Source organism: Pan troglodytes, chromosome 2 (genome assembly GCF_028858775.2).
Source record: "Pan troglodytes isolate AG18354 chromosome 2, NHGRI_mPanTro3-v2.0_pri, whole genome shotgun sequence".
NCBI classification, from domain to species: domain Eukaryota; kingdom Metazoa; phylum Chordata; class Mammalia; order Primates; family Hominidae; genus Pan; species Pan troglodytes.
The window spans coordinates 97,270,207-97,284,127 of NC_086015.1; the positions used below are offsets into that span (position 1 = coordinate 97,270,207).

The 13,921-nt window shown below is 35.6% G+C and overlaps 1 protein-coding gene across 9 annotated transcripts in view; it reads left to right on the top strand.

Moving 5' to 3' along the window:
• ARL13B (ADP ribosylation factor like GTPase 13B) overlaps window positions 1-13,921 on the top strand; it is a 75,537-nt gene that overhangs the window by 19,862 nt on the left and 41,754 nt on the right. For 8 of the 9 annotated variants that reach the window (XM_001137759.7, XM_024355579.3, XM_063806922.1 and 5 more), the window contains one exon: window positions 3,674-3,923. The exons of the other annotated variant lie outside the window; for it this stretch is intronic. In XM_001137759.7, coding sequence (XP_001137759.1) covers window positions 3,674-3,923 — 250 coding nt within the window. The remainder of the gene's footprint in view (window positions 1-3,673; window positions 3,924-13,921) is intronic. 9 annotated transcript variants of the gene reach the window in all.

The window sequence follows — 13,921 nt, forward strand, 5'->3', positions numbered from 1 at the left end:
ACAAAATGTGCATTTCAGCTAGAAGGAAGAGGTAAAGGGTAAGGGGAGGCCATCCTCCTTTTCTTTAGGAGCTGAACGAAAAGCTGCTGCATCATTTTAGTTCACATCATGACTAGAAGCAGTGGTGTTCTGGACCTGCTTTTCATATTGGCTCATATCAACTAGCGAGAGCCGATTATGCATATCTCTTCCCAACTCTATGTTTAGGTACCTCACATTGTTAGTTTGAAATTGGCCATGGTCAAAGTATTTATACTGTGGAAATTGGCAGATACCATACATGTATCAGGGTTCTTCTCCTCCAAATATTTAACAACACATCACTGGCTAGCCTCCCCTCATGGTCACCCCTTGCTGCCATAGTAGTTGGGGATTATAGTCTGTTGTAAGCAGTCATGAGCCTAGGTAAAAAAAAATCTAGGATTCTCTTGACTATCAGATAGTGTTTCCTAATAGGGAACTATTGTTATTTTTGGTGCGAAAATTCTTTGTGTGGACTGGTCCCTAGCATTGTTGGGTATTAACATGTCTTCATTATATTGTAGTTATTTGTGATTTGTGAAGAGGAAAAAAAAAAATTATAGTTACCCATATATATATGTTTCATATGTAGTTATTTGTGTGTGTGTGTGTGTGTGTATATGTATATATATATATTTCCCCAATAGACTAAGAGCTCTATGGGATCAGAAGATGGATTTTATTAATCTTTGTATTTCTAGAACCATGCATAGTACTTAGCTTATAAGAAATGCTCAAAAATTTATGGATTGTATATTTGCATTTTATCTTGGACTTTCTAGAGATGATGTCTTACCACATATACTTTACTGAAATTCTCAATTGGAGACCATGTATCTTTGTATTCCTGGTTCTTGTATGATTTATCATCTATAATGGGCCCTAAATACATGTACAAGGATAGATGGATAAATACATGGAAGGAAAAAAGAAAGGGTGGATGTATGGGACAGCAGCTTCAGTTATCTCAGTGGTTTGGTGGTGTAGTATTGAGCCCTATATGCTTTGTGCTGAATGCTAAGGATACAAAGACATAGTCCCATGTGTTGGGAAGGTATAGGCTATTGTGAAGATCAGTAGAGGACAGAATATTATGATAGAGGTAAAGGTGATAGTAGAAGTAGGAGGAATCATCAGAAAAGGATTTATGGGGAAAGTTGTACCTGAACATTTAGTCTTAAGTTGTGAAACACAAATGCTGAATAGGAACCAGAGGAAAGAATAGAAGGTGTTCCATATATCAAAAGAAACAGGCTTTGGAAGTCCTGAAGACCTCTGTTTGAGGCCTGTCTCTGCCTACTATATAACCTTGAAAAAAATTCCTTAATCTGAATTGGTTTACTGGGCATATTGCCATCATTTTATCTGTACTTAAATTGCTCCCTGTGCCTAAAATATAGTTCTCCCTTCTCTGTTACAATTATATAGCTTTTATGTGTTCACTCACAATGAAGTCTTCATTTCAAGATTTTATTTCTTCTCTGAAAGCCTTTCTAGACCATAACTTGCCCCTCCCTTTTTCACCTTCCTTCCCTTGAATTCCTACACGCTATAGTCTCTAGCTTATTTTTTTTTAAAGAACATACAAATTCTGTGTTATTCCTATTAATATTCCACTTCCCTATATTACATTGTACTTTGAGGACAGCAATCATATCTTACTCATCTTTGCACCCTTGATGCCTAACAAAGTCCTGGTACCAAGGAGGTGTTTGATACATGTTAGTTCCCTTATTCCTACTTCAGCATAGTTGATTTGTTTTCACTGATGATTGCCTGGGGTTCCTCTCTATTCATACTGAAAGACAGCTGCCTATTTTATCCACACAAACTAGTTCTGGTTAGGCTTAGATCACATTTTTAAATGCCTAGTATAATCCTATTTCTGGAAAATCATTCTGCTTATATGTCTAACTTTACCTTTTTCTTTTTCTAGGTAATGAAAGTATTAGCAAAAGTATGACTTGTAGTGGCTCTTAACTTTCTCAGGTGCTGTGTAAACTTCACTAAGGTGCTTACCAAGAGATTGGTGTGTTGCAAGTCTGTTTCTCAGTCACACCTAAGTTTAGTGAATGCCTTTCAAATTAATCTTTGTAATAGCAAATGTTTTGCTAAATGTGGAAATAAGACCCTCTAAACACCGGTGTTGTTCAGTAGAACTTTCTGCAATGATGGAAATGTTCTATATTGGCTCTGTCCAGTAGGGTGGACCACTAGCCACATGTGGCTTTTTTTTTTTTTTTTTTTTTTTAAACTCTAGATGTTACCCAGACTAGTCTCAAATTCCTGGCCTCAGGTGATCCTTCCGCCTCAGCCTACCAAAGTGCTGAGATTTCAGGCCTGAGCCACTGTACCCAGCCACCACATGTGGCTTTTGAACACTTGAAATGTAACTGATGCAACTGAGAACTGAATTTTAAATTTTATTTTAGTTTATTTAAATTTAAAAAGCCTCGTGTGGCTTGTGGCTATTGTTTTGACCATGCAGCTCTGAACAATGTTTTCTGTGGGATAATATTTATAGTGGATTCCAGTGATGAAGAAAAAATAGAACAGAAAAATATAAAGTTTGAACTCTTCTCTGTAGCCATGAGTCAGCATGCCATTAATCTTTCATGAGTTCTCTTTTCTATTCCTTTATTTTCATGCCTCTCTGAAAAGAGGCTATTACTGTCACTTCCAGTCAGTCTAGAGACTTTTGCAAGATTAATTTTAATAAAGCACTATTTCAGTCACCTTAATTATATCATTGGTCTGCCAGATATTTTCAGTAACTCCTTGTTCTCTATCTTCAGAACCCTCTTCTATTTGCATTCCTAATCTTAAGGATTTGCTGTAGGCACAATGTTCAATTTGTTCATATTCCTTTACTTTGCCATTTCCCTTCCTCTTCTGCCTGTTTAAATCCTATACAGCTTTAAGGCCTAAATTCTATCTCTCCAATGATGTCTTTTAAGATCCTCAGGTATCTTTTAAATCTCTTATTGTCATTATCACTCCTTGGCAGTTCATATACCTCCTGTATCTTCTTTATGTTTTCGTATATAGAAATCCAAAAAAATTCAATTATGTATTTATTGGAACATCCAAAATATGTTCCTATAGAAAGAACGAAATCTACTTTTTGTTGCAAGCTGCGCTTAAACGTCTCTTTATTGCAAATATAACTTTAATTCAGCTAATTAAAAAAGAGTGGCCTTATTCTTTATAGCTTCTCTCATTCTTTGATTCTTCTAAACTCTTCTATTCTCTAAGTGTTCATGGTTTTCTTTATAACTCCACAGATGTTTTAATAGTCCCTGGGGATGGCTATGGTATTGAAAGGTTGACATTTTTATTGTTTGTAACTTGGACAGTAAATAGCCTTAAAGGCAAGAGTTTATTCATTTATTAATTCAACAGATACTTATTAAGTACCTATCATATGCTAGGTGTGGGTGTTATGTCAGGGGAAAGAAAGATTCCTATCTGCATGGAGTAAAATTTCTAGTTTGATATTCTGGCCTGTCCCCAAACCAGTATGCTTCAAAATAATGTTTATTGTGTCAGTGAATGCTAAATATTTCACTTGGGTGCTAAAATTTTAGTTGAAAAATTAATGTTGTCAATTAAAGTCTAAAGATTTTCTTTTTTTGTGTATCATTTGTAACAGAATACCCTGAAGATGTAGCTCCTACTGTTGGATTTTCAAAAATTAACCTTAGACAAGGAAAGTTTGAAGTCACCATCTTTGACTTGGGAGGTGGAATAAGAATTCGGGGAATCTGGAAGAATTACTATGCTGAATCCTATGGGGTAATATTTGTTGTGGATTCCAGTGATGAAGAGAGAATGGAAGAGACAAAAGAGGCTATGTCAGAAATGCTAAGACATCCTAGGATATCGGGAAAGCCTATATTGGTGTAAGTAATGTTAGCATCATTGTAAATGTAGGGACGATGGCATTGGCCACTAAAGAAATTTACCTGTTACAGACTAGTGAATAAGCTAAAATAGTCACGCTTTAGTATACTAAAATGTATGTAATTAACTGGGAGTTGTTAATTTACTGAGGCCTTGTTATAGTGCTGTCTATAGGGGAAAAGAGCTAAGGCTATAGAATTCTTAAAAGTGGATCTCTTCGATATTCAAATATAAACTCATTGTTTTATGTGATAGTTTACTTTTTATAGAATTTTGCATTTTGAAATACTCCATTAACAAGGTTCTAAAATATCTTTTAATTTTTTTCTCTTTTAGTAACTTGTATTTTGCTTTTGTCCTTTTTTCCTTAAAGAGTTATTATTTCAGAGTTATGTAAACAGTTTATTTTTCTAATAACCACATTGATTTCTCAGTTTTCACATCTACATTTCCATATTGGACATGTGATTGTTATCAAATTAGACATACACTTATATGATTTCGTCCATGTGGGTGAACATTTTTTAAAAACGAAGTGACAAAGGACTTTTGCACTACCAGCCCTCCTAGCATTTATGCATAGTAAACAGTAGATGGTGCTATAACCGTGAGGCATAGCAAACTAAAAGTAGTTTAAATTGCTCTTTAACTTGTAGTAAACTAAATGTTTGCCCTTGCCGTCTTGTCCCTTTTCCCTTGTTCTTGTGGTTCATTATTAAGCATTAAAAAAAAAAAAAATCAACCTGTCATGTGGTTAGATGAAAAATTGTAGAGTTTCTCAGTGGTCTTCAGTAGTAAATGAACATTTTTAAATGAGTTGGTTTGGAAGCTCTGATTGCAAAAGTTAAAACTATATTATATAATTTATTGCTAAAGTTGATACTTTTAAATTTTTATATATTTAATTAGAGAAGTTATTTGATTTGTATAAGCAATTCTCATGTTTTATGGAATCTAAAGGAGAACTTTTAACAGGGATATGTATGAAGAGAGAACTTTGCAGAACCCCATAGGCTAAATTGGTGTTTACAGATGTTTAAGCAGGGAATCAGTGATTTCTAGACTAAAGTAAAAAATATTAATGATGGTTATTTGTAAAACAATATTATGTGCTTTTTTAAAACTAGTCATTTAATTTTTTTCATTTACTCTTTTCTGGATTTATTCATTAATACATGCATTAATTCAACAAATATTTATTTGAGCATCTACTATTGCCAAGCATAGAATCTTTTCTATAATCACAACATTGCCAAGGGTTGGGGAAGTGTTTGGGAATAAAAATAACAAAAATCCAAGTTAGACCTCAGGAGCTTACATTCTAGGGGGTGAGATAACAGACTAAATATAATTAATAAGTTACATTATATATTAGATCATCAGTGTATTGAAAACAAACAAGTAAAAGAATATCAGAAAGCCTATGGTGGTAGTGATGACAAGGGTCTGTTGCTCTTATAATTAGAATGATCCTAATAGGCCTTATTGAGAAACTGACATTTGAAATGAGGGAGTCAGTCATGCAGATATCTGTGGAAACGGCTCAAAGTCGGGGTATACAGTTGTTAAGTGACTACAGTGATTACTGAGTAATCAAATAACAGCAAAATATTTGCTTTCAATTCTGTCACCTCTCTCAGCTAGTGAATTTCCTGAATAGAAAAGAAAATACACAATTACTGTGATTGCTTCACCATTATAAACTCATAGTTAGTGAGAATTCACAAAGATATAAGAATTAATTATGGACAGTGTAATATGTTTATGAAATATAGAATCGTTTGCCATTTGACCAGATTTTCTCATGGGATTTTTACAATCAGAATTTTATTACTAAAGGTAAACTGCTTTTTGGAAGGAATGTGATTCAAAAATATACAAAATGTACACAAAAGTACACATTCTTAGTAAATTTCAAAGATAGAGGGAAAGGTTTTTTGTATATATTTTTTTGATATTTAATAGTTGTGCATATGTGGAAAAGAATGTTTAAAAACATGATTGACTTACCATCCAGGGCCAGCCACTGTTAGCATTTTGATGAATTTCCTATGCATATATATTTATGAGACAAGTAATGTATACAGTATTCATATAATAAATACAATTTTGAGCCGGGCACGGTGGCTCACGCCTGTAATCCCAGCACTTTGGGAGGCCGAGGAGGGCAGATCACGAGGTCAGGAGGATCGAGACCATCCTGGCTAACATGGTGAAACTCTGTCTCTACTAAAAATACAAAAAATTAGCCGGGCATGCGCGCCTGTAGTCCCAGCTACTCGGGAGGCTGAGGCAGGAGAATTGCTTGAAACCTGGGAGGTGGAGGTTGCAGTGAGCCAAGATCACGCCACTGCACTCCAGCCTGGGCGACAGAGCAAGACTCTGTTTCAAAAATAAATAAATAAAATTTTGTATCCTACTCTTTTTTTTGATATGTTTATAAACACCTCTTGAATGTCTGACCAAGCCCCATATTTGAAAGTTCTCCTGTTTACGTTTTTCTCTCTGACTTGCAATTAATTTCTCTTATTGATGTGACTGTCTTACTATCGTTTGAATCTCTTCACTACTCCATTTCCCTTTAGTGTTACCTCCCTTCAATTCCTCTTCTCTAATCACCTGTGTTGCTGATAGGAACAGTCCCTTAACCAGTCTCTAACTGCCAGTCTTGCCTGCCCCCCAAGCTCTCCTCTACACTGCCAGCAGTTCTTTTCTTTATTTGATATTTTTCAGATTACAAAACTGGTACATGCTTGTTATGACCAGTGAAACAATACAAGAATATGTAAAGAATATGAGACTTTTAAAAATACAATTTTGATAATTTCACTACTTCTTAGCTTAAAGTCCTTCAAGTTCCTTTCATAGTTCCATGCAGATAAGAAATTCTTTCTTTAAACTAACATAACCTCTGCAACTAGAAATAATGCCTGGCATATAATAGGTCTGGCACTGACAGATCTGCTGTATAATAAGTAGGAAAGATGTTCAGCAGAACTGTGCTAAGCTCAGTGCTAGGGGATGGGGGCTGTAGAAGGGTAGCAGGAGGGGATACCTGTATTAGACAGGTGGCAGTTCTCTTTGTTGCACACAGCCTCCTCCTTAGTGCCCACAGACATCTGGACCACTCATATGCCAAATATTTACAGCATCTAATTTCTTCTGCCCGCGCCTTATCTGAGCCTAAACTAGTTGAGGTAACGCACAGTGCCTTAGAAGTCATTTTAATGCTTGGATAACTTTCTCCTCCTACCCCCAATAACAAGCAAGCAGAAAACAAGACCTCTGAAAAGCTTCATTTAATAGAAGGAAATAAACCTAAAGATTAAGAAACTTTTCTATAATCACAAAATTACAAATTGACAGAGCCTGAATTCATTGTTATTTGTGGGAAGTAGAGTGGATGACCACAGTAGCAGGTTGTGACAATCTTTAGTTCTTCTCTACTTGCTCCTACACACAAGCCTGACAGCATGTGTGATGGCAAATAAGGCCTTGGCCAGTGTCTCAGTCTGTTTTCATGGTGCTGATAAAGGCATACCTAAGACTGGGAAGAAAAAGAGGTTTAATTGGACTTACAGTTCCACATGGCTGAGAAGGCCTCAGAATCATGGTGGGAGGCAAAAGGCACTTCTTACACGGTGGTGGCAAGAGAAAATGAGGAAGATGCAGAAGCAGAAACCCCTGATAAAACCATCAGATCTCGTGTGACTTATTCACTACCATGACAACAATATGGGGGAAACTGCCCCCATGATTGAAATCATCTCCCACCAGGTCCCTCCCACAACACAGAATTATGAGAGTACAATTCAAGATGAAATTTGGGTGGGGACACAGAGGTAAACCATATCAGCCAGATTTTACTTGATGTCACAGACTGGAGGTTTTTCTTGAAAAGTCAGAATCAGAATATCACTAGGCTTCTTTGTTTTATTAGCTCAGAAGTTCTTTTTGGCAGTTGTATAGCATTTATTAATCAGCATAATATTTTAATTCTTCTGAAATAAGTGGTGAAAAGTTGAAAAATCGTTAGTTTAGGGAGAAGACAGAGTCTGAAACCTGGATTCTAAGAGCTACTGTGAATTTGTTGATAACCCTGATAAGTCACTTTACTTCTTTGGGCTTAGTTAAATGCCTCTTCTATAATAAAAGTAACTGTAAAATATTCTAATTCTGTGTATTCAGCTGTGTAGAGTGGCATGAACCAGAACCAATTTCAATAGAAAATTAAAAATGATTTGCATTCCTTTTAAAGAGAGTAAAAATAAATGCCATGCAAACATTATGCTTTGCAATCATGTTAATCTACAAAGTCCTTTTTCTCTCACATCAACTATTTGGAAATTAACTTTAGCCTGTACTGTAAGGTATGAATTACGTTATCTACTGTTGCCTGCTCCCCACCCCCCTTAACTATTTAGAGCTTAATTAATCTAGCTGGCCCTTCAGAAATTTTTTTAAAAATACAAACAAAAAACCTTCAAACTAGGTAGTCTTGACAAAGAAGGCCTTTCCAAGAGAAAAAGTAAACAGGTTTTGCAACTTTATAAATAGTGCCAGCAGTAATACCAAATTTTAAGCTCAACATCCAGTATAGACATTTTCCATTAATAGTACAAGGCATGATTTGTTGATTACCTGAGGAATAAACTGAGCTGCGAGGTATTTTAAACAGCTTAATCTGTTGAAATTTTCAGCAGTCCAGGGTTACACTGATGTCATAAGAAGGCATATGCTCTTTCTACACCCCCTCTCACTAGTACCTGGGGAGTCTTAAAAGTTGGCCTCAGAGAGATAATAAATTACCCCTTCTTTTTATAGTTGAATCTCCTAATGCTTTTAACCAAAGTTATCCTGGAGAGGCACAGGCTAAAATTTTCTTTTAGGATAACAATTCTATTTGTATTAGCATTCTCAAACTACTGGAAGGTGCCACTTTTCTCATTACACACTGCCTGCTTTTCTGTGGAGTTACATGAACTACCTTAACTTTTGGCCAGTCTTCACAAATTGAATGATTACAGCAAAAGTGATATATGTATAGAGTTTCACTTGGGGAAGACAACATGATATCTCTGATTTGATCTTACTGGATGTTATGAGCATTCCAATAAAAAGTTTCTTGGCTACTCTGGGCACACTGCGTATGGGGTAGCCATACTCCTCAAGGAGCAGTAAAAATTAGATAGATAGATAGATAGATAGATAGATAGATAGATAGATATTCTTGACCCTGGTCTTTGCACCATGAGTGGTCTCCCAAGACCTTCTGAAATCATACACAGAATCCCAAGTGTATGTACATTTTTCTTGTGAGCAGATCCTAAAGAAGTTTATGACTAAAAAGATTAAAAACCCTGTCAGTAATTTTCCATATTAGGAGAAACAATAGCCAGACATTAATTATTACTTTTTCAACATGAGATTTTTTTTGTTTGTTTCCAACCTTTATATGCTTATTTGACTCACCTTCCTTCTAGGCAGTATTACAGCAAAATGTTAGTTTGCAAGTTTCTTTTAGTCATATTCCTTATTGTAAGTGCCCAGGAGAAGTTAAATAGGTTATGGTTATCCTAATACAGTTATCAGAAATTGAATCAAACATACTTTTAGTATGTTAAACATTTAAATAATAGAAGAATCTGAGTCCTGTTTTAGAATGCTGGAGACCTATAGATATGGAATTATGGTCTGCCTATGTCACATAATCAGTTGATCCTTAGATAGAGTGGTGAGTCCCCTAATTTCCTCTGAAGCCCCTACTTATTGAATTTATAAGGTCTATTGGCTTAAGATTTCTCTCCTTTCAGTGGAGCCTTACCACACTGTCATCTTCATTAATGTCATTTACTTATACTGTTGACTCATCTCCAGATGTCCTTACTGAATGTTTCCTTTTGTCTCTTAATGACATTCAGCTTCATAGCAGCTGTAATTTACAGTAAAGATTCTCAGCCAATTGATTTTGTAGGTAATTTAAGCACTGGGAGCCTGCAGAGGTCCCCATCCCTGCCTTCCCTATCACTTCAATCTAGTTAAAAACAAAATAACAGAAAAAAACTCTTTGGCAGTGTTACTAGGTAGCAAGATATTGTCCATGGACCACCTGCATCAGCATCAGCCTAGACCTTCAAAATTTTTGAGGGTGAGACCAGATATACTTTGGGCTTTTTTTCCATACGTGCTCTCCAGATCATTCTGATTTATAGCAAAAATTGAGAACTACTGGTGTAGGAGAAAGTGTTAAGTCAGAAAGGCCCTAAGTAGGTTATTTAATCTTTCTAAGCTTTTATGTCTGCACTTGTAAATAGGGATTATAATATGTCATGTTATGTGAATTCCAAATAATGCATTTAAAGCCTCTCAAGCATCTAGTACAGTGTTTCACTAGTGTTCTGTAAATGCAATGGTGGATATGAATATCATTATTATTGATAATATACTGTGTCCAAGTGTAGAAGAATTAGGGGAACCTAATGTTTCAAAGTATTTCATCTTACGAATTCAAGCTCTATGAAGCTTGTAATTACAGAAAATGGCACAGTTTAGTAGTTACGAATATGAGCTTTAGTGCTCATAGTAATTTTTATTTTTATTATTGCATACTTTCAGTATTGCAATATTTTGCCTTCGCCTCTTTTAATAATTTTTTTCCCTTTAAGGTTATTATCTTAAGAAAAAATAATGACGTTTAGTGCCTATTAAGTGTGTATATAAAATACACAAAATGCTACAACTAATTAAGTTATCATGTTATCTGTTTTGTTTAGGTTAAGGTGATACTAATTGGTTTGAAAAGAGAACAATGAAAACGGTTTCTGATACATTGCTTTGTGATGATTTTTTTGTGTGCTTAAGTCTTGCTTTAAAAGCAGTATGTTCTAATATAAAATGCTGAAAGAAAATAACTATTTTACAAATTCATCTGGATATAATTGTACTAATGAATATTAAATAGTACTTAATATTATCAGTTTTCATGATAAACAATTTAGTAACAATTACAAACAGGTATCACTAAGGCTGTAGAAAAAATTTTAGAAGGAACAACAGAGACGTCTATCACTAGTCAGCTGTGGAGTTTATCATCTTTTAAGTTTATCTTTTTTTAATAATGTTTCTTAAATATTTGAAGCGGAGATACGTGAAACATCTTTTTCTCTAGCGATGCTTGATAATTGACACAATAGAAAGCTCTTCAATTTTGTGATATTTTATACATTAAAAATTATTTTGTATTGTTTATGAAATACATATTTTACATATACAAATTCAGTCATTTCAAATACCTCAACCTCTCTTGACATATTTTCCTTCATCATACGTACCTGGAAAAGCCACTGTCTTGGTTAGACCCAGTCATCTACACATTCTGTGCTAGCACACAAATGCTAAACATTGATAGATTAGTAATACGTGACTGTGATGGCTGATCTTACATTAAAGTTATCATAACTGCCTGGTTATCTTCTTATCTTTCTTAGAATGTTTGTTGTTCTCTCAAAATGACAGTTTCCCTCCTTGTCCTCTCTTTCTGTTCTCCCTTAACCCCACTGTGCTTTCAGTTTTTGCTTGAGTTCTTTAAAGAAATAGAAACCATCGCACAAGAATATTCTCATTTTTTCCACTACCACATTTACTCAACTGTCTGCTTTTATTCCTAAACCCTGCCTTTTCTTCTGTAGTATGGAAGAAGGGTTTCTCTTCCTACCCAAGTCCAGCTTCCGCATTTGTGCTTCATATTCCACTTCTTTCTGCTCTTACATAATAGTATCCCTTCCCTTTCTTATGTGAGGAGTTTCTCTCTCTGGATCTTTCCTGTCAGCAGAATGTGCTTTCATGTTTCTTGCCTGGAAGTATAGTGGAATCCTTTCACTCTACATATCTCTCTAGCTATTGATTACTTTTTATAGTACCTTATTCAAACTTCTGGAAAGAATTGCCTGTAGTGGCTGCTGTATTTCTTCATGTCACATTCTTTCCTCTGCAGACTCCATTTGTGCTTCTATTTCTATAATTCCTTGAAACTGCTCTTCTTGAAGTCAATAATTGTCTTTGTGCTGCCAAATCCATTGTTATTTTACTGCTCTTATTTTACCTAAAGTTGACTGTTTCTTCACATTTTTCTTTCTTTAAACTCTCCTTTTGCATTGGCTTTCCTTGTACCTCATTGACAGTTTCAGTTAGTTTCTTTTATTAACTCCTCTTCTTCTTCGAGTCTAAATTTTGAAATACTCCAGGCCCTTATCTGCACTTCCAGTTTTTTACATCCACATACTTTTCATACCACCTTACATACCATTTATTTACTAAAATGACCCAAATCTGTACTTCCAGTCCTGACATATCTCAAGCACTCCTACTGATATAGCTAATATCCTGAAACCTCCACTTGGACCTTTTAATAGTCATTTCAGATTCTCTGGACCAAAACAGCATCTTTGATTTCCTTCTCATGGCCAATTCTGAAACCTTCGTCTCTGACTTTTCCCATCTCAGGAAATGGCATCATCATCTAATCTGTATCCTGTAATTCTACCTTTTAAATCTATCAGAAGTTAATCTAACTTTTTCCACCACCACTATATAGTATGTAGTAAGAGAATGGTTAAGAGCTGGTTCTGGAGTCAGACTGCCTGGGTTCATATCCCAATTCACTATGTGCAGTTTCTGTGACCTGGAACAGGTTAGTTAATTTTGTTGCACCTCAGTGTTCATATTGGTAAAATTGTAAAAATAGTGTCTACTTCATACTTTATCTACTCTGAAATAATTGGAACAATGAGTAGGACATTGCGAATACTTTATTCCTCTTTGATATTACTGTTGTTGCTGCCACCATCACCACCTCCTCTTCCATCCTAGTCCAAGCCTCCATCATTTCTTCCTACTGCATTAACTTTGTAATTGTTTTCTATACCTATGTGCTTGTCTTCTACTCACCTCTCCCAAATCCATTCTAACCCATTCTTCATATGGTAGATAGAATGATCTTTTTCAAGTGTAAATTATATATTACTATTAGGTCTAGAAAAATCTGAGATCCTTGTGTTGATTACACTTGTGTGAACTTCAGACTTCTTTCCATGGCTTACAAAACCTTACATCTAGCCCTTGCTGACCTTTCTTAACCTCATCTCATATCTCACTGCTCTTTTCTGACTATGCCCCAGCTGGATTGTTATTTTTCTTTGCACAGAGTTAGTCAGACCCTCCTCAAGGTCTTTGTACTATTTGTTTCCTGTGCCTGGAATTATACCCTCCCTTGTACTCATTCAGATCTTCACGTAAATTTCACCTTTCAGAAAGGTCTTCACTGACTACCCAATCTAAAGAAGCACCCCTTGACAGTCTCTGTCTCATTTCATTGCCCTTTTAAGTCTCTGCCCAGAACTTAACATTATCTAATATTTGTATTTATCTGCTTTCTCCATTAGAATGTGAGTTGCAAAACTCTATTCCCGTGTTGTGTGAATTTAGACTGTATCTCTAGCTTATAGTATAGTATAGCATTATCTTAAAGTCATGGCAAAATATTCAAGAATACAGTTGCCTTTAATTTGACTTTATCTGCCAGTCTGTAATACATTGCCCTGTATGGACCCGAGTTCAAGAAAGCAATACCTTAACTCATCTTCTTATTCCTTAAGCTAGATTCAGCTCCCAGTTACAAATTAGATTCTTCAAGTACATAGTTGAGTTTTCCCTGATCTGTTGACATTGAGTTAAGTTACCTTCTGAGGATAAAAGATTTGATAAAGGGCTGGGCATGGTGGCTCACACCTGTAATTCCAGCACTTTGGGAGGCCCAGGGGGGCGGATCACTGGAGGTCAGGAATTTGAGACCAGCCTCGCCAACATAGCAAAACCACCCCCTCTACTAAAAATACAAAAATTAACCGAGTGTGGTGGTGCACACCTGTAATCCCAGCTACTCAGGAGGCTAAGGCACAAGAATTGCTTGAAACCGGGAGGTGGAGATTGCAGTGAGCCA